The sequence below is a fragment of the Egretta garzetta genome, unplaced genomic scaffold, assembly GCF_000687185.1.
Source record: "Egretta garzetta isolate BGI_Z169 unplaced genomic scaffold, ASM68718v1 scaffold45, whole genome shotgun sequence".
Classification (NCBI taxonomy): domain Eukaryota; kingdom Metazoa; phylum Chordata; class Aves; order Pelecaniformes; family Ardeidae; genus Egretta; species Egretta garzetta.
The window spans coordinates 12402563-12427281 of NW_009260028.1; the positions used below are offsets into that span (position 1 = coordinate 12402563).

The 24719-nt window shown below is 43.8% G+C and overlaps 1 protein-coding gene across 4 annotated transcripts in view; it reads left to right on the forward strand.

Moving 5' to 3' along the window:
* Positions 1 to 24565, forward strand: part of PDE9A (phosphodiesterase 9A) — a 51141-nt gene extending 26576 nt beyond the window's left edge. For all 4 annotated transcript variants that reach the window (XM_009641015.2, XM_009641016.1, XM_009641017.1 and 1 more), the window contains 12 exons: positions 3820 to 3904; positions 7843 to 7924; positions 10231 to 10305; positions 13406 to 13492; positions 16609 to 16713; positions 17855 to 17937; positions 18819 to 18975; positions 20156 to 20269; positions 20934 to 21038; positions 22517 to 22645; positions 22834 to 22929; positions 24515 to 24565. In XM_009641015.2, the coding sequence (XP_009639310.1) occupies positions 3820 to 3904; positions 7843 to 7924; positions 10231 to 10305; positions 13406 to 13492; positions 16609 to 16713; positions 17855 to 17937; positions 18819 to 18975; positions 20156 to 20269; positions 20934 to 21038; positions 22517 to 22645; positions 22834 to 22929; positions 24515 to 24565 (1169 nt within the window). The remainder of the gene's footprint in view (positions 1 to 3819; positions 3905 to 7842; positions 7925 to 10230; positions 10306 to 13405; positions 13493 to 16608; positions 16714 to 17854; positions 17938 to 18818; positions 18976 to 20155; positions 20270 to 20933; positions 21039 to 22516; positions 22646 to 22833; positions 22930 to 24514) is intronic.
* The last annotated feature ends 154 nt before the right edge of the window (positions 24566 to 24719 follow it).

Below are 24719 nucleotides of genomic sequence, written 5' to 3' on the forward strand. Positions count from 1 at the left end.
TTTCCAGGCAGGAGTCGTGTACTACCGCTGTGGCCAACACGTTCCAGTGTTTCACTACCCTCATTGTAAAGAATTTCTTCCTTATATCCAGTCTAAACCTACCCTGCTTCAGTTTAAAACCATTACCCCTTGTCCTGTCACAGCTGGCCCTGCTAAAAAGATTTTCCCCATCTTTCTTTCCTATAGGCCCCCTTTAGGTATTGAAAGGCCGCAATCAGGTCTCCCCTCAGCCTTCTCTCCTCCAGGCTGAACAAGCCCAACTCTCTCAGCCTGTTCTCGCAGGAGAGGTGCTCCAGCGCTCGGATCATTTTAGTAGCCCTCCTCTGGACCCACTCCAACACTTCCATGTCCTTCTTGTGCTGAGGGCTCTAGAGCTGGATGCAGTACTCCAGAGCATTTAAGTCAGGAGCGGGCAGAGTATTCCCCAGCATCACGGCTGTAGCAAGCACTTTCTCACTAGAGATGGCTGGGAAAAAAAAAAAAAAACAGTTTCTGGTTCGTGGAAGAAGTTGTTTTCTTGACATTTCCCCCGACCAGAAGCTACCTTGACCTTGCAGCTGCTCAGTGAGACTGATGCCTTTGTCAGCAGGGAGAGGGAAAAATGTCCTTATTCAAAGAAGCAGCTGCAGGGGAACCTCTCCCAGAGGCCACCCCAGCCACAGGGTCCCATCCATGGAGGGCGGACGCCCTGCGGCGTGCCTACCCCTAGCACGGACCCCTGCGAGGAACCCGCATAAGCAATCCCTCCCGGTTTGCTTGGCTACAGTTTAGCCGAGGCTCCGCTGATTTATTCTTTTGTTCAAAGAGAAAAAAAAGAAAGGGGAAAAAAAAAAAGGGAAAAAAAAAGGAAAAATTAGCTCAGTCACTCCGCATTTTCTGTGAAACTTCTGACCAACTCCAGTCCTCAGGGCTAAGTGCCACGGACTAGCGCAAACAAGGCAAGCGTTCCTGTGAGTCTTTCTATCCCCTTGGCAGCCCAAGTGAGAAGCTACCCCAGCCAGCTAGGAGCTGCTTTCAGCCACTGCCTCCCCCCAGTGACCCCCTGGGACCCCTGGCTGCACCCTCCACACACGCTGCTTTTCAGCACCGGCAGCCCGCGGCCGTGGAAGGAGATAACAAAGATCTGCAGGTCGCTGCCAGGAGGGAAGAGTTGTGCATTTGCGCTCCCTGGCACTTTATTGCTGGTTTAGGGAAGGCAGCACACCCAGACCTGCCGTGCTGTGCAGGTGGGCTGAATTCACTGGTCCTCAGATGAGGCTTCTTTCTGTAAGTGGGCCTCACCACTGATGGAAATAGCAGCAGATGTAGCAATCTGCTGCCATTCTGCTTGAGCGCTCACGATCCCATCTCCAGCAGCCTCAGCCTGTGGGAAGGAGCTCCCTGGGTTGCCTGTCTACAAGTGCACCCATCTGCTCAAAATTGGACTTCCAGAATTTGCAACAGAGCCAAATCCGCATCATTTTGAAATAATCCCAGGCTTTCATGTTTATGAAAGCAAAACTGCGAGGGGAAGAGAGGAGTGTCCAACCTCCCTACTCGAGCTGGGCTCCCAGAGGTTGCTTTAAGAGCTGTGTTTCAGTGCTGGATTCAGCCCAAGGATTTCTTTAGACAGCACAGGGTCTTTTCAGGAGGTATTTCTTGCTGCAGAATAATATAATGGGCCCTTAATCAGTGCACATGACAAGGCCATTTATCATTTGTGAGCCAAATGTGAAAAGAATTGTACTTTTGTTTTGCCTTTTCTCCTACCTCCTTCGGAGATCCCTTTTCCACCATTTTCACATGTGATCGCCAGGATTGCTTCCCTGGAGGGAATGTGTGCGTGGGGATAAGTGCTCATGACAGTGCTACATCTGCACCTCACATAAAATGTCCTCAGCATCCTTCCCGTTACTGTCTAGGGACCACAACACAGAGATGTGTTTTCAAGGAGCCAAATCTTTTAACTGATTTTTAAATCCCATCTAAAGCTTGTAACTTCCCCTTGGAAAATGCATCCATGCTGGGCAAGCCCTGGGAACGCTTTGTCTTGTGGCTTGACTTACTCTGCTCCAGTGTTTGCACAGCAGCCCACACATGAATCAGGAAGCTGGCAGAAACCCTTTACAATTTGTAAGCATCTCACATCTACCTTAAGAAAATAATTATGTAAATTCTCTGCTCCCCTGGAGAGGTTTTGGAAGAAAACTAGAGAGACGCAATACGAAAAAGCGCTCAGGGCTGCCATTTTGCACCATAACTCCTCTTCTCTCTGCGGTTGCCTGCCCCACTACCCTGTCAGTCTGATAACTCTGCTTTGCTCCTACTGCTTCAAATAGGCACTGGCCACCATTTAGGCAGCTCGGCAAACGGGCTGCCCACGAAATTCTCTTGGATGAATGCACCAAGGTGGCACATAGCAGCACAGGGCCCGCAGGTCAGCTGCAGCCGATCGTTGGCAGTGGAACTGAGTACCCAAAAAGTGCAGGCAGATATCCAGAATGAAGATATTGAATAAGCAGGACAGCATCTTGCCTGTATCGTCACATTGTGATCACCCAAAGAAATTGCTTGTAACAGTGCTAGACAAAAAAAACATTGATCGGAAAATGGGATTTTTAAGTGGAGGGTATCCCTGTAATCAGGCATAAATCAAAACCCTTTCCCTTTCTTCTCTTCATATGTGGCATTTTGGACTAGGTTCATGCATCTCTCTGTTTTTCCCATTCCAACAGCAATCTTTGTCGTTGCTAGCATAAAGAAAACAAAACTGAGGTCTCTGCTTATCTACAGAGTTGCACCCTTCCAAGGCAGTTTTTTATCCCTTACATGCTACCCTCCAGATAAGTGTGATTTTGACTATTATTTTCTAAGAAAGTGACTGAATACTGATTGTACAATTGCACATTCTCTTGAGTTCCCTGAACCACAGCTTGTCCATGCAAACAATGAGTTCAGCGAACAAATGAGCTGTGAAATGATTGCCTATGAATGACATGTACTTAATAAATGGTCCTGCATTATGCCCTTGAGCACGCTGATAGTTCAACGAGAGGGAAAGAAAAGGGACGATATTCTCATACGTGCACTGTGTTAGGTTCTCACGGCTATGTGGAATGAAGCGCATTGCTGCATAAACAGGCGATCAAACTTTTTGCCTTGTGGCTCTCATAATTACACACAGAAGGGGAATATAGGATTTTGTTGTGCCACATGCAGAAATAACCTTCGATTACAAAATTGATTGGCAAAAAGTGACAGATCTTCAATACCTAAAAAAAAAAAGAAATCAATCGTTAGAGCAAAACTTTTCAACATTTCTCTCTCTCTCCGGCATTTTCACTTTGGTTTCTCTGTATCTAGCAATGCCTCTCAGAGCTCCTTAATGCTCTGCGTGAACTTTCAAATTAAAACCTTTTATCCTAATGGGAATTCTAATCCTACTGGGACGTGTTTGCCTAGCTGCGCTTATCATCCCATCACGGGAGGGTTTTTTTTGCTCAGGATTTCCTTTGATTTGAGTTCTACAGCAGAGAAGTGAAGGCACCGGAACAGCTGACTGCTGCTAACAATCGTGGAAAAGCTGAGACGTTATAGCCGTTCTGTGAATTAAAATACTGTAGCTATTATCTCAAATTGGCAGCAGAGAATTCCTATGGGTTTTCAAGATATATCACTTTGGCAGCACCTGCATATGTGAGAACTGGGGCAGACTGTAAGTGCTTGCTGGCTCACTGGATAACCCCACTGTTAAAGCCCTTTGAAATTTTGCACAATTGGGAAACGAGATCTTTCGACTTTCGCCATGGTAACACCCCTGTTGTTTTCCTTTGTTGACAGTGGAAGGCCTGAAAGTAGTGGAGATTGAGAAATGCAAGAGCGACATTAAAAAGATGAGGGAGGAAATGGCAGCAAGAAGCAGCAGGTAAGTTCTGCTTTGGACCTATCCAAAGAAATAAGCATCTGGTTTCAACCCCTAATGCAATGTTTCCTCAGAATTGGGTTACCTTCTGGGCTTAGAAGTTAAGGAGCAAGGAAACCAATAACTATTAAGGACAGTGGCTTTAATTTAACATTTGAAGATCTATAGCCATTCATCTGTTAAAATAGCTGGGGCCGTGGGAATGTAGAAAAAGGTCTTGCAGCAGAGAGTTATTTTTCACCATACAGAATGGGAATTCTTCATCCAGATTTACTAGGAGAGAGGGAAAGGGAAAAGGACTTCTGCAAAGTGCAGTGTTTGGTTGGGAACCAGCTAACGCTCGAATCAGCTCCAATATATTCTGGGAAAATATCAACTAAATATGTAGCAGCTCTTCTAGTTATGATCTCATGCTATTTCAACAAGAAATTGGGAATTTACTTTCTAAGTCAAGGGCTCACTGTGATTGTGAAGCTTGGTTTCACTGTAATTAAAACAACAGCAGAAAAAATTGCATTTTGTACGGTACGCGGTCTCAGCTGGAAAGTCTGCCCCCTGTGTCACTGAAATACCCCATTAGGACAAACAAATCATCACTGTGAGGTTATGAATACTTCTGGGAAGGTTGCTGAAGAGGAATGTACCGCATCACTCAAAGTGTGGGTGAAGAGAATTTTTCTCAGCAAATGTCACTATGCTATTTTGACAGCCTCTCTCTTTTTCTTCATTTGGGGTCAAATTCTCTGACCTTTAATCAAAGCTATTTCCTACTGAGGGCAATGAGCGATTTGCTGGAAGAATTAGGCTTTATAATCACTCTCTTTTATAAATTTTGCTATCCAGATATGTCAGGAGGCACGGTGTTAATACATTCCTATTAAGTCTAAGGCCAAATTCAGCTGTCATACTAGCATAAATGCAGAGTAATATTATTAACCTCAGATCTGCTCCAGATTTATAGCAGTAGGATGGATTGCAGTTTGCCCTGGGGCTTGCGTCATTTTTTGTTCAGGTGTGTGAGGAATTCTCATTAGAAAAATCAGAGCTCGGTTGGGTAGCAAATGCAAAAACACGTATGCTGATTTATGCCGGGTGTGATGTGAATAATGTGTGTGTCTGTGCATGTGTCTTTACTTTTTCTGAACTGTTGTGGGGAGCTGGGAGAGCTGCATTTACGAATGCAGTGATGCACAGGCAGATAGGGAATTAAAATAAAAAAGTTATGTCAACTTCACAGTCACCCACTTGCCTCTGCACACATCAGGAATTATGAAACTGTCCCAGCAGCAGCCATGACTCGTTCCTGTCCCAGACCTTGTCACCTTACATCTGTATTTTGTAGTATAAACAGCAATCTGTTAACAAGAAAAACAGGAATGGGGAGTGCTGCATCTGCCCAGTGTGGTGCTCAGCAGCAGGTAGCGCTGGGCACAGACGCCCAAGCTAGCTTGCTCTGAGCTTGCACTGCGTAGCTGCTTTAGCTGAAGCAGGAGCCTAACTCACTCTGCTCAGCATCACTTTGTGCTGTATTGATGTGGCACCTATCTGTCACAGCTCTTCTTGGTTGCCTTGAGCTGGGTCTTCCTTCTCCCGGCTGCGCAAAAGCTCCTCCTCCTTGCACAAAATTCTGTCCATGATTGTCTGTGTCCTAAGGGCTTGGGTCTCAAAGCAGCAGCTAGATATGGCCTGGTTCAGCATATGATTCCGGGGGTCTACAGGTCACCTCTTTTTGCTGTAAGAGTCAGAAGATGCTCCTTGGTGGCTGGCCATTAAGAGGGACCCCATCGGAGCTGCCGAGGAATGAGCTGTGGTTCCCTATTCCCGAGCGACCATGGCTCCACAGCAGCCATGCCACTAGCCCGCGGTGACCCCATCCTAGGGGTGCTTCAGCCCAGAGAGGCTGAGCAAGCTCTGTCCCGTTGGCGTGAGATATGTGCAAGATGGGGGGGGAGGGGGAGGGAAGGAGGCAGAGGCATCCCAGGGCAAATGGAAATGGTTTTGCACCTCTTTAGACTCATCATCCCTTGTGCAATGAAATTTGCTAGATAACGCATTACAGTTGCAATTAGAGATCACATCTAAATTTAATTATATGAGTATGTGCGAGTGCGTACATTCCTTCAATAATATCACAGTGTGCACAGCTGTATTCTTACATTTGCTGTTACATTACCACACAACAGAGTAAGGACGAACAGCTAAGTTTATAGAAGTAATCATGCACAGTGAATTGTGCATCTCTCCTCTTCAGAAGAGCAAAGCAGCCCCACTCACATCCCCTCAACCTGCTTTTTTTGCTAGCCTGCTTTTTGCGCTCACCACTGGCAGATGCTAAGAACATTATAGCATCATTTAAAACCATGATCATTTGCAGATACAGTTTTACATTTGTAAAGGTCTGATGCATCCTGGCTCTGTGTGTTCCCCAGTGTGGTAGGACGAAGGCTTCAATGTCTTACTACAGCTGGGAATTACAGATAGTTGGCTGACCCTCAGCTAACCCTAGCAAGCAGTTCCAACTAGGGCAAGGAATGCCCCAATCTCACTATTTTTATCCTACTAATACCCCTCACAGTGGTGTTTTGAGGAAACAGCTTTAGAAATGATTAAGACAGCTTTTCAGCAACTGAGAATCTCCTTAAACAGGGGAGGAAAAAGCAGCTGGTTGAAGCCAGCTGACCACCATGAGCTACAAAATGGCATAACTTTTGCGGGATTCAAACACCTCCACCAGAAATGATAGCAGACAGCAACGTTAAGAGGAGAAAAGAAGAGACCTGGCCCAATTCCCAATAGAGAAGAGAAGCGCTAAAAAGAGACACTACAGAATATGTGAAATAATTTTAAAAGGGACAAATGAAGTATATGGAATACTTTGATTGGCTTCCTTGGGGGGGGTTTCTTTTAGCTTAATTTGGCAGGAGGCTTTAAAAACGAGAAAGGACAATACAAACATTAGGACTACACGGATAAATGCAAAATGCAAGCAGATCAACACCACATGAGAATTATTAAAGTCCCTGTGTGCCCAGCTACCTGGGGAACACGTGTTGAATTAAAGTATCACGATTGCCATGGGTGATACCACAGAGCTCTTAGTTTTATTGTGTCCCCCATGGCAGTAAGGCAAGAAACTGCTTTCGCACTGCAATGCAGCAGTCTAGATGTTCTGCAAAGGCTGTAAGGCTGGTGTGCACCTCCTGCCAGCGTGGTCCTCTGCTCAGATGGGATAGCATCAGCTTGGCATTCAAAGGAAGGAAGAGTAGATTACTGGCAGTGGGTGCTGGTGTTAATAACCAGGCGAGTGTTAATTACCTGTAATTGCTGGCAGCGGCTCCCTTCCTCCAGGACTGGGGAGACAAGCAGACTGTGTCTGCTGAGCCTGTGCCTCACTGCTGTCGTCCCACCCGAAGGGCAGCAGGCAAGATGGTCATGCCATCAAAATACCAAGTCTTAACCAAACTTTTACTGAGGCCTGGAGCTTGGCTGCAATCAGCCATGGGCTCATGGGTGCCTGCACTGGTAAATAAGCTCAGGCATGCCCGTGTCCTTACTCAGTGTGGCCCCAGGCAGGACTCTGCCATCCTTGGACAAGTATGCCTGCCACAGACCGCAAGCTGCTCACTGAAAGTGAAGTTACTTGGTTTAAACAGAAGTGACTGGGTATCCATGGATACTTGTCTGAAGACAGACATTCTTCACTTGAATTCAAATAGATGGAGAATGGGCAACAGGGGTGTTGCACAAGGGGAGAAAATCATAGAGAGGCTCACACTTTTAAAACATTTGAGCAATACCACATTAGAAAGGGAGAGGTTGGGGAGTGGTGTAATTCTCCAAGTGATGCCTGATGCCTACCAAGAGACCAGAGTACTTCTGGCATTTTTTGAGGCACTGCGGTTCTGTTCCCACACTGTTAAGCACTGCATATTTCATTTCAGGACTAACTGTCCCTGCAAGTACAGCTTTTTGGATGAAAACAAGAGGCTGACTCCCCGGCGGGATGTACCATCCTATCCAAAGGTACCACACAATGCTCGCTCTTCCCGGAACCCTACCATGCGCTTGCCATCCTGACAAGTGCTGGTTTACAATGCATGATTCCCTAGCCATCTACCTCCTAGTTATTCTAAACCCAGGGCCTGATCCAAAATCCCTGGAAGCTGATGGAAAAAGCTGTCATTGCCTGCGGTGACTTAAAGTTGGATCCTCAGTAGTCTTTAATATGTGAAAGCTCATTAGTGTTTGAAATGTTAATGAACATTTTGCGTTCGTCAACATTTAACGCTCTTTTGTCTAATTATGTTTGTTTATTCTCCATGCTCGTAGCAGACAATCAAAAATAGCCTATAATGTTGTACTCTAATTGAAAACAGTGCTGCTGCCTCTTTTCTCCTAATGGATTATTTTTTAATTTAAAAAGTAATTTATGGAGATGCTTCACCTAGGGAAACAAAGAGAAAACGCGACATTGGAGTCTCTCCAGAATGATTCATTGTCCTTGTGAAAATGAGTTAGGGTATTTGCTACAGAAACCAGTAATGCTTGAAGAAAAATGTCTACTGGGCAAGTACAAGTACAAAGCCACAGTGATAAATGAGGCTGAAACCATGAAGCTCACAGGATCTTTGGTCCTAGCACCGACAGCCTTTGCCCACAGGAATTATTCAAAGCTACCAGGTTATGTCTGCTCAGTGCCCAGCTCACACCTTGACAAAACACCAGCTCACACATGTGCAAATCATAGTTTAACATTTGCCTACACACACCAAAACTGGCTGAGCCACTCTCAAGTTCAAAAGTGGTCCGGTGTGATGCAGGTGTATGATATGGACATGCATCCTGGCATATTTGTCTTCAGAGCAACAAATTATAAGTTCTGCTGTTTATTGTGCTCTGCCTAGCAAAAGTGAGCTCGAGGACTCTGAAGCAGAAATCATGAGACTTTTACATTTCTTTTAATTAGCTTTTGCCCAAGAGGCTTGTGGTCCTGACACTAACACACGTTTTTGCAAAACATATCAGTTCTAAAAAAATATTTTTTCCCCAGATAAGTATATGTGTCAGATCAACCTTTGATTTACTGCTATGATATTAGGATTAACAACAAGCTCAATGAAGAGTTGTAGTGACTGACTGCAGAGTAAACTGGTAGTCTGTGTTGTCCATAGACCAAAGCTCATAGGAGTTTTGGTTTCAGAAGTTTGGGTTCTGTTTGACAGATTTGCAAAATTTGTTATCAGTTGTCAAGTGCTGGATTTGCCCAGTGTCAGTGAGGCTAGGAAGTGATGAGTACACTGAAAGAAGGTGTCATTACAACACTGTTATCAAATAACAAATCTGTAATGCTAATTCACAGATTTCTGGCAGAACATCATATTAAATGTACATTATATAGGCAAATGAAAAAATCTTTTCCTTCTCAAGAAGGAAAATTAATCTTCAATGTTATTCTTCTTTAGATTAAGTATCAACAATTTGACAGCTCAGAAAATGTCTCAGTACAGTAAGCCCAAACTAATTAGAGACAGCCATGGTAAATGCACCAATTAAAGCTACAAGGTTTTTGTGTCCCAGAAAGACTCTGATCAATAGAGTCTCGAAAATATAATTTGGTAGAGTCCCGATCTCCCCCGGTCTTTTAACTCTCCACATTCCTTTTTTTTTTCATTTTGTATACAAATCATAACTGGCCGATGAGCCTGATTTTGTTTTAAGCCTCTGAGTGTAACGATAAAAAATCACTTGAATCTTGCAGGCTGAAAACCAATTTGAAAATGTGGGCATTCTTGAAAAAATACTCAAAGTGAGAGCATAAATCATCTGAGAGTAAATATATCATACCCACCAGCTAATTTAACACTATAAGCACAGACACTTCACACCACCCAGACATGACTGGCTGCACTGAATATCTCTGATGCTCTGCAGGCAACAGAACCAGGGCAGCTGGGGATGGATCTGTGCCCTGTGCCCCTTACATCCCCTTGCTGGATCTATGTGCAACCCCGTCCATAACACGTCCGCTCTCCTCCCTTTTTTCCCAAAGCCTCCACCTCCCTGCTCAGTAAGGATCTCCACTGACCAGCAGCCTGCCAGAATGGGCTTGCTGCCCGCCAGGGCTGGGCATCCTGGCATGACCACAAGAAGCCGGTAGGGAGGGAAGGAAGAGTTAGGCAAGCAGAGGGAGAGATCAGTTGCTCTGTCCTTGGGAAATACAGCTAAACCCTGCGTGAATGGGACCCCAGGAGTCCCAGGCACATGGCAACAGCAGGCCCCATGCCAGGACAGGGGACCCTTGCTTACACCAACTGCCTTTTTGTCTGCAGTACATGCTGTCGCAGGAGACCATAGAAGCACTTCGGAAACCAACCTTTGACGTCTGGCTGTGGGAGCCCAATGAGGTAAGGATGCCATGTTAGCACTCTTTCTGAGATCCAACAAGGCCAGAAGAGCCCTTTGAGGTGTTCTGCAGAGTTTTTCCCCTTTTCTGCCCCTTAACCTCTCTATTTTTTTTTATTTTCATATTACACCAGAATACAGTACTTTTTTGCCACAGATGCCAATAGATTATGCTGATTATCATAAACTTATCGCTTATTATTTGTTCTTTAATCTCTTCCTAGTAACGTCCCACAACAACCAGTGCATTATCGTTACTGCCGCACGAGTTCTCTTGTGCCACTTCTATCTGAACAAATCAATGCCTAGCAAAGTGCATGCTTAAGCACATCATCAATAACTCTGCTCAGATCAATGAAGCTATGTGCTGCCGTGTGAAGCCAGGCAGAGGTGCATGCATTGATTCACAGCCTTTTAGGCAAGGGGTTTTCTGCAGTGTATTCTGAAGAGGTTGCAAATCTGCATGCATGGCCTACTAGTATTTTTTTTATTGCTTCGTTTTCTTATTTTTTCTTATTGCTATTAGTATTGTTCTTTGTTTGTCACTTGTATTGCAGAAGGTTCTGGAAGGCTCATGTGTAAACCTCTGCAGAAATATGAAGGAGAAAGATGTTTCTGTAATAGCCAGCCTATAATATGATGTAAAACTAGATTAAGCAAATACGAGCAAATCTTACCTAGGAAAAATGTAAGGGAGGGCAGGACTAATCTAGAGTTTTAGCCTTGGGTTTTTCCCAAGGGACAGATTGGGTAGTTCTAGCAGCACCACCAGCAGCAATCACCTTAATTACCTTCTCAGTCAGATGTTGTGCATACAAGAGTCATTCTGGCTCAGCACCTGTAGATCAAGATGACAAGGAAAAATACCCCATATTGCACCCACAGGAGCAGCATATTCCCTTTGGGATATTTCATCTGGCTAGTAGAATAACTGAAGGACTCTCTGGTGGCTTTAGGTCCCTCTCCCATTTGCAGAGGCTGGCAGAGCTTCCCTTGTGCAGTTCGTGCCAAGCTGGGGCTGGGGCTCTGCATTTACTACTCCCTCCCCAGCCCCTTTTCTCTGTACCATGGCCATACAACTGCTCAGGCAAAATGGCTTGCCCCCAGCTTTTGAATGCCTGTCAGGTCATTACAGCAAGAAAGAATTACGACCTGCCAGGTGGACCATAACACTGCTGGCTCATTGTTGTTCTGACTATTAAGAAAGGATAGGGAGAGACAAAAACCATTATCCACGGATTCTTGTGTGCTGAGGCATAGTAGTTTAGCACAGTAACTCATTCAGAGTACTAGGAAACACTATATGGTGGCATGAATGAAGCTAACAAGTGGGTGCAGAGATTAGACATGCCCTGCAAGGAGGAGCGCTGCTCAGAAATAAGATAGCACGCAAGCTCTAGTGAGCCGAGCACCATATGGGCTTATCTCATCCTTTTAGCTCTGGTTTATGTTTACAGAGAATATTTCAATTCTGTCAGTGCTCGTTTAGCAATGAGCGTCCGCCCACATGCTCAGTGTGGGGCAGGAAGGTTATAAACCATAGTCTTCTGTAAGCAAATTAATAATGTGCTCTGCGGCATTTCAGTAAGCAGAGCTATGCAGCAAGCTTGCGTTCTCTTTCTCAAATGCCCACTCACTTTCAAGTCCAATATTCAAGCTTTTGCTGTTGACCAAGAAAGCTAAAAATGAAAACAGAGATTCTCCTGTGTTCAGGAGCAGGAGATTTGGGAGTCAGAGTCACCCTTCCACTCACTCAAAGCTCTCTTGGCAACATCTGGAGGGAGACAGGCATTTCTGAGGGTAATTCAGCCCTTCTGGATCAAGTCTATTGTCTCAGAAAGTCTTTTTTGAAAGTACTGCAAAACATATATTCTAGCTCAGGGACTAGGAACAGGGCAAGGTGGTCTACAGCAAAATGCTGTCCATGTGATCTGAGCACAATTCAGCTCATGACATTGTCCCTCAGATCTTGCAGGGAAGTCTCTTTCTTCCTGTTCAGATGACTCAAAACCAGCCCTCTTGTTACTGCATGAACTATGCATATTCCCTGGATAAATATAAAGTTTCATTAGATGAAATCATTCTTTGGGAGAGTTTTTAAGAGCCTAAATAACAGAATCTCTCCAAGGCCGTATTTGTGACATTACACTCATGTTAAAACCCCTGGATCACAGTCTAAAAACTGCATCTGCTAATATAACGGCTACATTTCATCCCCTGCAGATTTTGCCTTCAGAAATGGGAATGCAGATACATAAACTCCTGAACTCCTGGAAGTCTGTTCACTTCTGACTGGTGGCAGGTGTTAAGTGCCCAGACACATCAGATTATCAATACCTTTCTTTTGCAACATTTTCAAACCCAGAATATTAACCAGGAGTGGTAGTGCTAAACTATCTGCACCCCGCTTCCTACCTCAGAGCAAATGCTCTCTCAAAAGAGCAGCCTGCCTTTTCATTTCAGCTATTGGGATTCATGGTTACAGTTTACGGGAGTGGATGGTCACAAACCTGCTGCGATATTGGAGGGTTATAATGGGAGTTCTTTTGTTAAACAGGAAATCCAGGTTAAGATAGTGGAGTTAGGAACTCACAAGAACTCATAAAGAAAGGAGATGTTGACATATATCTAGAATAAATGTTTAAGGATCTCTTATTTTCTGCTGTCATTTTCTGTACATCAAGGGCCTGATCCATTTCTGTACAGCTAGGGCCTTTGGAGTCAGTGGAAGAACTCCCCATGATTTCATTGAACGTTAGAACATATCCCAGCTGAATTAGAAAAATGGCAATACTTTTTTCTGAGAAGGAATTGCTATGATACGCATGAATCACAATTACTAAAGAGAGCTGGTGTGATTCAAAGCCCTGCACAAAACCTATGAAGTCAACAGCAATCTGTCTACTTCAAAAAGCTTTCAGAACCTCTCTGGCTCCCCTCTTGCACTGTCTTTAATCATGCAATCTTTGAACATCTTTCTTTTATCTTAACAAGAGGGCCCTGCAATTATTCGATGCTTGCAAGGAGAAAATTCACTCTGCAATGTATCATAAAATAAAGCGATATTTACCAAGCCAATAAACTATCTGTTCCTGGCTGCAGATGCTGAGCTGTCTGGAGCATATGTACCATGATCTTGGGCTGGTAAAGGACTTCAACATCAATCCTATCACATTAAAGAGGTGGTTGGTAAGTATCTCAAATTCCTGATATTTGCAATTTTTCAAATTCAAAAATCAATAAACAAAACATTTAGTCATGGAATTAACTTGACTCACGTGAGTAATCCCACTGAAAGCAGTCAACCTGTACAAATTCTTAAAATTTAAGTACTTCAGAGAATATTTGCATTCTTGTGGCAACAGATGACCTTGTCTTAACTGTTTTACATTTGTTTGCTGAACTACTGAAAATAGTTCATTTCTGGTGAATGCTCTTGCTACCTACTGTAAATGGAGGCAAGATGTGTGTCTTTGGCTATGGCCAAAAAAATTAATCCTTAGACGTCCTAAATCACAGGAGTAAAAGAGCAAGGCAGGAAGGAAAAGGAATTGCTGAGAATTTGACTAACTTCCTTTGCCTTGGACTTTAATGTTTAGAATGTTGCAGAGATGCAAGACACGGTAAAGATGAGATCATACCAAAACTAAAATGTCTACAGAAGAAACACTGGAGTATACAAAGATCAATACGTTACTGGGTCCAAGGGAGAGCATAAGAAAGATCTTGCAAAAAAGCTGAAGAATCTATTGGCTTTCTCAGAAAAACCCATCATGTTCCTAGAGGACCATAGAACAGTAAATATTTTACTCATTGTTTAAAAAGGATCTAGGGATACCCTGAAGAATTATGATTAGAAAAAGTTACATCTCTACCTGACAAATTGATTGAAACAATAATTAAAAACATCATGATGTGAAGTTCATTATACAGATGTTTCATATGATTCCTGTAGTGAAGAATTATGTCTCATTAATCTCTTCTAATTACCTGAAGGGTATGGACAGAATAGAAGGAACTGTTTTACATGATTGATGTAGACTCCCAGAAAGGCCTGAGCAAATTCCACAAATTAAGAAGGCGTCGAGAAAACACAAAGCAAACCGCTAGACTCATCGTATCACAAAGTATGGCAAGAGCAAAAAGCACCTGGGCACCAGCGTACACAGGACAGTGACTGTCACTGCTTGGTGTGCTGCTGCTGGCTGAAGCTAACAAGGCATTAGGCTGATCAGAGACTGGAATAAGGGATAAACCGGGCCAACAGTACCGTGTCTCCATAGAAGGCATAAGGCTTACCTGGAATTTATGCCTAGGACTGGTTAAGTCTTTTTAGAAAAATGGTATGACTATATTAAAGGAGATATAAAAAATGATCAAGACTAGGAAATCTCTCCCTGAAGAAGGCAGATGAAAAGCTCAGTATTGTTGACCTTAGAAGGCAGCTGAACAGAAGGGGTGGGATGAAACCAAATATAATCAAGGCTAGCACAGAGTAGATAAAACAGAAAATTCCCTCCTCCTGTCTCACAGCCTGAAAACATGGGAAACAAGGTGATACGTCAACACACATCAACGCACCACCCACACATGCAGGCAGCTTCCTGTTAGCTTGTATCTCCAAGTAATTTGTTACCACTAGCATTTAAGACAGCCTCATGCTGAACAATGAGGGGAATTTATTATGTATTTTCTACAGTTTAAGACAGGGTGAGATTTCCTTTCTTAAACACTAGCTTCGCAGAAAGAAAGATTATTAAAAAAAGCCCCAAGGACTCTGCTGCAAACTATGGTATTTCCCCAAGCACAGTATGGGAGCCAGTTTCAACTTAAGTGGGTGAGAAAAAGCCACCTTATGCATATGCTTGCTTTCTTGCTCCCCTATCCACTGGCTACAGATCCATTCCAGAAAGAGGTGGAAAGGATGCAACCTAATACAACCGTGTCACTCCAGCCCTTCAGTGCCCCGAGTCAGGAGTCCCCTGGGATGCTCTGGACTCCACTGCTGGATGTATGTGTTACACCTGTGCAGTGTTGTACAGTGCCTGGGCATGACCACGGTGCCCACCGCTGTGAGATACTTCCCATCACCTGTGAGCCTGGCTGTCAAGCACATTGTGCCATTAATTATTAATTTTGAAATAATGTAATATATTTCTAAAGTCCTTGCTGCAGAATAATCTGAGCAGCTTTTGCAATGAAGCCCCCAAGTGTTGAATAAGCATTGAAAACTCACAGTTCTGTTGACCTCATCCAGAGCTTTGAGGTTTCCCAGGAGTAAGGTCCCAGGCTGAAGGGGTTGATCCTGATGGGGCTTGAGGGCTCTTGAAGTAAATTCACTATTTAGCTGGAGAAGGGGACAGAGATTCCATCCATGTCGTTAATTCAGGCTCAGTAATTGAAACACGAGCATAAGGGCTCTCTAGGGCCCAGGCTACGGAGGATTCAGCAGAAGGGGTCCAGCAGTGTTGCTGGTGCTTGGCTGTTTTGTGCAGGACGGGATATCAGAGGCTATCCAGTGCTTTGGAAGAATGACCGTGGCACGTGCTAACCCAGCTGTGCCAGCTTCACTTGGCTAGCCCAGCTGACAGTAGCGAGGACACATGGAAAGAGGAGCTTTAGCTTGTATTTGTGATGAGGGCATGTAGGCAGGATCTGTAGAAAGTTAAAACACACAAAAATTAGTCCCATGTGCCTATATGGCTAAAGCTCTCCCATGCTGCCTAGCGTAGGAAATCCACACAGGTATGCTAGTGAGTGTGCATTCACATCTTTGCTTTGCCAGGCAACACATCCCAAAGTGCCACCTCTGAGCATTTGCAAATGAAATAACAGCTACATTTCAGCCTTGAAGATTTCAAAGCTGCAATTTGCATTCAGTGAGAGAGGGGAACAGGGATGTACTTTGAGTTCTTTACACACCCCAAAGTTACCATTTAATCACTGCACAGTTTGAAATATAAATTCAGGACGGGAGCACAGAGTCTTCTCTCAAGACCGAGATGCACTTGCAGCTGTGCTGGGATGCTTACCCACTGCTAGCTGGTATGAGAAAGAAGTTGCTATGAACTTTACCTGATGACAAATTCTTGAAAGGCAGTAATCTCTCACCCTCCCCCAGGATGGCAGGGAGTGTCAGAGAGCCTTATGCGGTCACTCTGTCCCAGCAGAAAATAATACTGGGCTCCATAGGACTCCTGTAGGGATATACAATGCTTCCAGGGAGGCTGGGAAGCATATGTAATCATGTTTTTATACAGAGAGAGCTCTCCTATCTTTGACTGCTTCATTCCCTTTCTCTGCAGCTGTGTATTCATGACAATTACAGAAACAACCCCTTTCATAATTTCCGGCACTGCTTCTGCGTGACCCAGATGATGTACAGCATGATCTCACTCTGCAGCCTCCAGGTATGCCCCCCACCTCAGTAGTATCACTCCATTTCCATCATGGGGCACATGTTTGTCCACTGAACACCACAATACCTGTGCCACTTTTCTTGCAAAATGGGTCACCAGCTTGCTAGCAAGTGATGAGCTTTGCAATAGCCACACTTGTTCAGTCCCCAGGGAGAGGAAGAGAGATGTTGCATTTCCACCTCTGGCCGCCCGCTCAGCCATCCCATCCCAGACCCCAAGCACCCACAGAGCTTTCTGAGGCTGCTGGGAAGCTACCTTCACCTCCTGGGTATCCCCAGCTTGTACACTAAAGATCTTCTGACACCCTGATAGCATGAAACACCTATGAATCGTATCCAAAAGCCTACTGAGTTATGGTCTGTGGGTATGGTCTTCATCTGTGACAGAAAATTTTCCCACAAAAGATTTTCTCCAAATGCATCCTTGCACCTGGGTGAACTGCTGCAAATAATGCCTTGGATTTACTGTATGCAAGATTTACATTCAACATGTACTTTGTCAAAAAATATAGGCATAATTTATTTTCATTGACCAGGTAACCTGTGTTTATATATTCATTTCATTTCTGTACAAAACAGATTTTGCTCAGGTAGAAAACCCCTTTCTTCTCCATAGTTAAACCTCTCAGTTTCCGGCTTAAATCTATTTTCTTGCCAATAAGAGCATGAAGAAAAACTTGCTTGATGGAAGTTAATCCTATTCAGAAGCTGTGGGAACACAACACTTAATTTTTCTCACTCTTTTCATAACTTTAGTTAATGCAGAGTGCAATGGCAACTAAGCTATCTTCCAGCCCTCCCTTAACTAATCAGGATGCTCAAATGACTTGTAAGAGACTGTACTAATATCTCAGTGCTTTTATATGATCTCTGCAGTAATAGCAAGTTTCAAGAAAATTGCCTCCTCTGAGCTGCTGTTATTTAATGCAATGGAGGCAAATATGAGTAATTTTTACTGGAAGGGAAGGCAGAATTCTCTTTCTTGACTGAAGTGAATTGATCTATGGAAAAATACTTAATTTTGTTCAGATTTGCATTTCTCTAAAAAGTAAATGGGGGGGTCACTTATTTTCATTTATGGGGATAGGGGAAGTAGAAATCATAATACTGTATTAATGTTTTGTATTTTACAGGAGAAATTTTCCCAAATTGACATCTTGATTCTCATGACTGCAGCAGTATGCCATGACTTGGACCATCCGGGCTATAACAATACGTAAGTCTGTCTCTTGCTTTCTCTTCCCTTAAAATTTATTGGGAAGGTAATACCAGCTGGAATTTTTGGTAGACCAAGTTTTCCTTCTCACAGCTTTAGCTGGCCACAACCTTCCCCCAAGGCCCTGCTGTTCACTCACACATGGGCCAAGGCAGAGCTTCATGCAGAAAACTCAGGTCTGGGTTGGGGCTGCCAGCTGTCCCCAGCTCTGTAAGGAAAATGCTTTTTCAGATTTTCCAACACTTTCCCCCACTCCTGAGAAAACACGGTAAAATGTTTTACAACTGTGAGAGAGGCCATAAGTGATTATAGCTCCATTGACTGAAATGGAATAATTATACTAAAATGCAAAGGGTGATTTAACTTACATATTATTTCATAATTAGAAATCATGAAGTGCATATTATTCTATTTATTATCATGTGAGGAAATTAGAACTGTTGACCCTTGGACACTTCTGTGTGCATGTATATGTGTGTGGAAAAGAGAGCAAGAGAATCTAATTTACTTGTAGCATTCATTAAATAAGGGCAGAACCCAATTCTGACTGGGATCAGTGAGAATCTCTCCGCTGACATTAGTGGGGGTTGAATGAAGCCCACACAGTTCCTTCTGTGTTTGTTCTGTGTCATTTTAAGCTACGGAGACTTGGTAAAATTTAAAAATAAAAAAAAAAAAAGACAAACTACAGGGGAATAGGGCCTGAGATTATATTAAAGTAATGTCATCTTCTCTAAAAATCTGATTTAGTACTAACAATCAGAAACCAAACTGCAGCTAATTGAATAAGTATTGTAAAGAATGTAAATAAAAGTGAGCAGCATGGTTTAGAGCAGCTGGTGTGTGTCTGCAGGAGTTCTCACTGTTTTTCTTCACATCAGCTATCAGATAAATGCACGAACTGAGCTTGCAGTACGCTACAATGACATCTCCCCACTGGAGAACCACCACTGTGCTGTGGCTTTCCAGATCTTTTCCCAGCCAGAATACAACATTTTCTCCAACGTTGACCAGGACCAATTCAAACAGATAAGACAGGTATGAATGCTGCTCGCATCTCTGTCATACAAACTGTTCCTGAAGATGTAAGCACGCACAGACTTCCCTGCTGTACAATGCAAGTGAATCATTCTCCCTAGAGGGTAGGACTGAAAAAGCCCTTCACACTGGAAGGATCCAAGAGGGATTCTTGGAAAATTTCCACAGCAGCGCTCCCTGGAATTTCTTGCTGAGAAATAATGAGTACATCCTGGCTATTAAAACCTATGACATTTTGGGGGTAGATATTTATATTATTGAAGGAGCCAATGAACTCCAACTGGGAAAGGATTAAGCTCTTATGGCAGAAGTTTATGCTTTAAGAGAACATAGCATTAATTTTAAAAGGGGCTTCATTCAGTATGGGAAAACATTTAAAACAGCAGAGCACTTGCACTGTTGGAAGAGGCTCTGGTGGACTGGGAGTCATCACAGTTATCTCTGAGACAGTGAACAATGCTACAGTTCCCATTAGAGCACTAAGGGCCAGAATTCGATCTTGGTTTCCACATTATACCTTCCTTACACACCAAATGAAAAAGGAGACCAATGTAAGGGCTCAGATACCAGTCTGGTTGGAGTTACTAATTCTGCCACTGCATGGGAAGCAGGCATGGGCCCAAAATGGATAGCTCTCTATGAAAACCCACAACTTTAAGTTAACCACATGTTTTCCCATCATAAACTCTGCCTAACAGGAGGATACAGAGCTCCTAACACATTGGCTGCACCTGGGCATTTCAAACCCCCTTAATCCAAGGACAATGAGCACAGAGGACATCCACATCTACTGCTCTGTGCTTCTTCCTAGGGCCACTAAGCGTCAGCAGCAAAACCTATACTGCTTTCCAAGGAGCCAAAAGCGGATCTTGGCAGAGTGTGGCTTTTAACATCCTGTTGTACCATTTGTTTTTCCACAATTAGTCAATCAGAAAGGAAAAACCTCAGTGGCTCTGGAACATCACACCAGTGTTACAGGTCAATCCAACCATACACCACGAACTCTTTATAACCCTTTTCCACTTTGCTTGGAAGTTTCAAGTTAGAAACTTCCCCTTTCAGTGTTAACAATGTAATGCATCTGAGGCTTTTCATGTGTAAGAAAGACTCTACTTTGCTCTGCAATAGTAAACTCCGTAAAGAATGTCGCGTTAATATGTGAACATGCTTTCTTTGCTAGGGGATAATTACGTTAATCCTGGCTACAGACATGGCGAGACATGCAGAAATACTGGACTCTTTCAAGGAAAAAATGGAAAATTTTGATTACTCAAATGAAGAACACATGACCTGTGTAAGGAGGTTTTGTAGATTATTGTTTTTCTGTGCATAGTGTGAAAGCTTGTAAATGAACATTGATTTGTTTAAAAAACAAGATTCAGTATATATTATCAAAAATTAATCCTTCCTACATCCTCTGCCCCACCAAAAAGAATTAAAATTTGTGAGTGCTTCATATAAAATAGATTATTCCAGCTTTAGAAACCCTGGAATCTGATCAAGAAAAAAAAATATATTTACTCTGTCAGGATACAAATTCTTGTTGTCCAGTACTGTGGGGCAAAAAGTATCCACAAGAGTACAAACTCCAGCCTCCTCTACTTCCTAATCCAGTCATGTTCGATGTCCACGGAAGCCTCTCCCCAGCTGCCTCTGAGTGCTCCGCAAACAACTTCATGGTCATTTGTGGCTGAAGCTCTTCATGCAGCAGATAAGCACAGCCCAGTGCTACAGACAGGGAAACCAAGGCAGAGAGGGGATAAGTGATTTACACAGGGTAACTGAGAGAGTGGAAAAGAATCCAGGTCATTTAAGACCTCTGATTTAATCCTAAAACTGTTCTTTCTATTTGAAAGCTTTCCCTCCCGTTGCATTGTAAAGACACAGGTTCTGGAACAGGGAAAAAGGAAAAAGGGCTGGCAATAAGACTGCACTATTAAAGTTTTATCCTCTTTCAGCTGAAGATGGTACTGATAAAATGCTGTGATATCTCCAATGAAGTCCGCCCGATGGAAGTAGCGGAGCCCTGGGTAGATTGCTTACTAGAGGAATATTTTATGCAGGTAAGACTGAGTGAGAGATGCAGTTGCACAAATTGCTGCGCTCCCTGAATCCCACCTCAGCTACAGGTGCTCTGCTGTCTGACAGCCCAGTCTAGCTCGAGGGTGGAAAGGCTTCTTTTACAGAAAGCAAGAGAGGGATGTCAGCAAGAAAAACTGTTCAGAAAGCAAGCGAATGCAATTGACTGTAATTTGCAGGTGAAAGACAATAGCAACCTAGAAATCCTAATGCTAGCAGACTGAAGCTTGCTCTCTGTCTAGTGGCTGCCTTGCAAGTTTGTTGACATATAAATTATTTTTGAGCCAAAAGGGCAAGAGCAGTGGCAAGAGAAAGTTGTCAAGTGAATGATATCATGTGTCACACAGGAACTAGTTTAGACAATTTTCTCTGTGTGTGAACATTTGCCTAAAGAGAAAGCAGATGGCTTGCTGTGGTGTGAAAAGTCAGACTTTAAGCTCCCCAGACCATTGCTCCTCATTGGGTTCCCAGCTGGACACAGTTTCTGATCGCTTAAAAAAGGATCCCTGGAAGAGCAGCCTTCAGCTGCCTCCAGCACATGGGCTCCCGAGTGGTGTGTACATGCTGCAGCAGCAGGATCTCAAGAGACACAGAGCTGCAGTGCTCTGAGGAGGAGATGCCAGAGCTTTCTTCTGTGTTCTGTCTACACCTTGATAGGGTGCATGCTGAGGAGGGCTTCTCACAAGAGACGGACACCTCGGATGATGTGTCAGAAACACTCCTCACTCGCTGCACCTGCAGCTTTTTACTGAAAATCACAGTATTTGCGTGTCTTACAGTTTTAGCCACCCAGCCAAAAGCACTATGTGCCAAAAGACCCAATGATCAAGAGATAAAGTCTGCTGCAGGATATCTTTTTTGCACGCACAGTCTGTGCACAGTCTGTGACCTCCTTGCACATGAACCCACACAGAAACAGAGTTATGCGGTCAAGTAGGTAGCTTGGTAAACTCATTGCTGTCAATGGAACTGTTCTCCATTGACCCAGCCAGCCAGAACTAGTTTTAATCATTAGGAAAGAAGGATATGTAATTTCTGGTTGAATACCCGAAAATAATCACTCTCTGGAGAATGATGAGGAAATCAAAGACCTTCTCTTCCAGAGTGGCAAAAGCCATTACCATCTTTCTGAATGCTGAGGAATATTTTATCTCACACGTCCCATGGGTTTGCAAAGGGAGCCAGGTGGCCTCATTGTCCTGTAAGCCTGGAGGTGAACGCTTTCATGCCAATACTGTGCGGATGTAACTGAACGGAGTTCTCTTTATTCAGATGCTTGCTCTCACCAAAGCAGGATACATTGGCCTGAGGGAGGCAAATTGCCATTCTGTGCTATCTTCAGACACCACTGAGATCTGTTTCTGAAGGCTACTGCTCTTTGGCTAGTGACCTACTTGATACATTATTCTCCTCACAGGCTTCTAGCCAAGATTAATATTTGCTAACTCTGGATTTGTTCCAGAGCGACCGGGAAAAATCTGAGGGGCTTCCAGTGGCACCGTTCATGGACCGTGATAAAGTGACCAAGCCGACAGCACAGATTGGCTTCCTGAAGTTCGTTCTCATCCCCATGTTCGAAACAGTAACAAAGGTAAACCACCCAAGGCCAGAAGCAGAAGTGGGGGTGTGCAGAGCTTCAGCGTTTGCTCCGACAGGTGTTTAGTTAGCCAGGGAAATGGGGACGTGCAGACCACATCCTGTCTTTCACCCATTTCTAGCGTGCACAAGTTAATGAATACAAAAGTAAATGTTGATATTCTCTCTCTTGTTTTCACCTAGCTATTCCCAGAAGTGGAGGAGGTGATGCTCCAGCCCCTTTGGGAATCCAGGGATCGCTATGAGGAATTAAAACAGATAGATGATGCTATGAAAGAGGTAAGCTCTAAATATCGCTTTGATAAAGCAAACATTACGATTGAACAAGTCAAACATTATAATTTAATGGCATCTTAATTCCAAAACAGTAGGAATGCCTATGGCATAATCATAATCATGAGAAACACATCATTACACCCAGCTGGAGAAAGGCGTGTACCACGAGCAGTAAGCGTGCACAAGAGGTTGCCCTTGCAGAGTTGACCAGGCGCCACACAAGTTTGGCCACGGGAAAGGAGCTGCTTGCAAGAGGGGGATCTCTAGACAAAACCCAGAGATAATCGCCTGAGGGGAGTGTGTTAGCAAGCACCAATTCCTGGAGTGAGCTGCCTTCCCCTAGGATGGAGTTAGCCTGGGCTAGATTGCAGCAAAATATCCTGAGGTTGGGCAGTTCAAGGCACTGCACCACCAATGCGTAAGTTTATTTTCTGGGAAGAAACTTCCACTCACATGTCTATCATCAAGGATGTGCTTGAAATTTTATGAAGAATCACCTTCCAATACACAGCACCCAGTAGGATTAAACACACCATGAATTAAGCCATTTTATGGCCCAGGCTGAGTGGAGCTCTCCACTTACTGAGTGTCTCGCATTTTGACACGTAAGGCTTAGGGGAGGTAGGTAGGTGTAACCACATTTGCTGTCGCCGGCCACATCTGCATTGCCTCAGGAGCCTGATGGGGCAGAGGCCAGGCCCTGGGAGCGGCTGCTTCTTTTCCCTGCCAAGGCAGACAACAAAACCAGCCCAAATGGCATCGCAGTGTAGGGGTTTTCTGACATGAACAGATTTATCATGTAGACAGGATATCATCAGTTACTCTGTCATAAAATAAATTGGAAGTACCCTGGCACACTAGTTGTGCTGATATTGGCTGATACATGAGAAATGAAGGTTCATTCACTTGATCATCCGGGAATTGTAGCTTTCTGGCGTAGCTCCTACCTCTTCCCAAGTACTTTGGAGGAAAAGCCCCTCAGCAGCACAAATCCTAAGGCTGGTTAATCAAAGAGCTCATGCTTTGACAGCACCAAGTTATAAAGGAGAAGAAAGACTTCTAGATGTTCTTCAGTTTAGAATGCAGCATTTCTCAAAGGACAGAAGAAGAATTAAAGTATGATTTTCTGAGCCCTATTCATCTTCCGGATTTAGCTGAGATTTTACTTCTGGTTTACAGAAGCTGTCAAAACAGAAATTTTGTACAAACTGATGGAGCTTTAATTATGGTGTATTGGCACAAGAGGTCTTAGGAAAATAGGAGCTGCCTGAATTCAGAAATATCCTGAAACAAGAGGAGTTAGTTAATAATCCTAGATCCTAGCATGGCAGATGACGAGAAACACCGGCTGCCATTTACTCAGGACATACATCCAGAGCTGTTTGGATTAAATGGTGCCTGTGATATACCATGCTGCTGCTGCTGGACTTGATGATCTTAAAGGTCTTTTCCAATCTAAACAATTCTATTATTTCCCAAGAAATGTCACACGTGCCTTGTGGAGAGATGAGCGTTCAACTGTCAGCAGAAGTGGAAAGCAGCACTGTGTGAGTCAGGGGTATTAATCCTGCTTTGCTCTTCATTTCAGCTGCAGAAAAAGAAAAGTGAAAGTTTGACCACCGGCAGTACCGAAAAGTGAGCCGAAAAAGACTCTGAGCAAAACATAAGCCCCAAGGTTATTCTGGTTTTGAGAAATACTATATTTGCCAGACAGACACAGTGGCTACGTCAAAATCCAACTGGGCCGATGTACGCAGAGAGGTGGCAGGGAAGGCTGCCCTGCCTGCCCACCT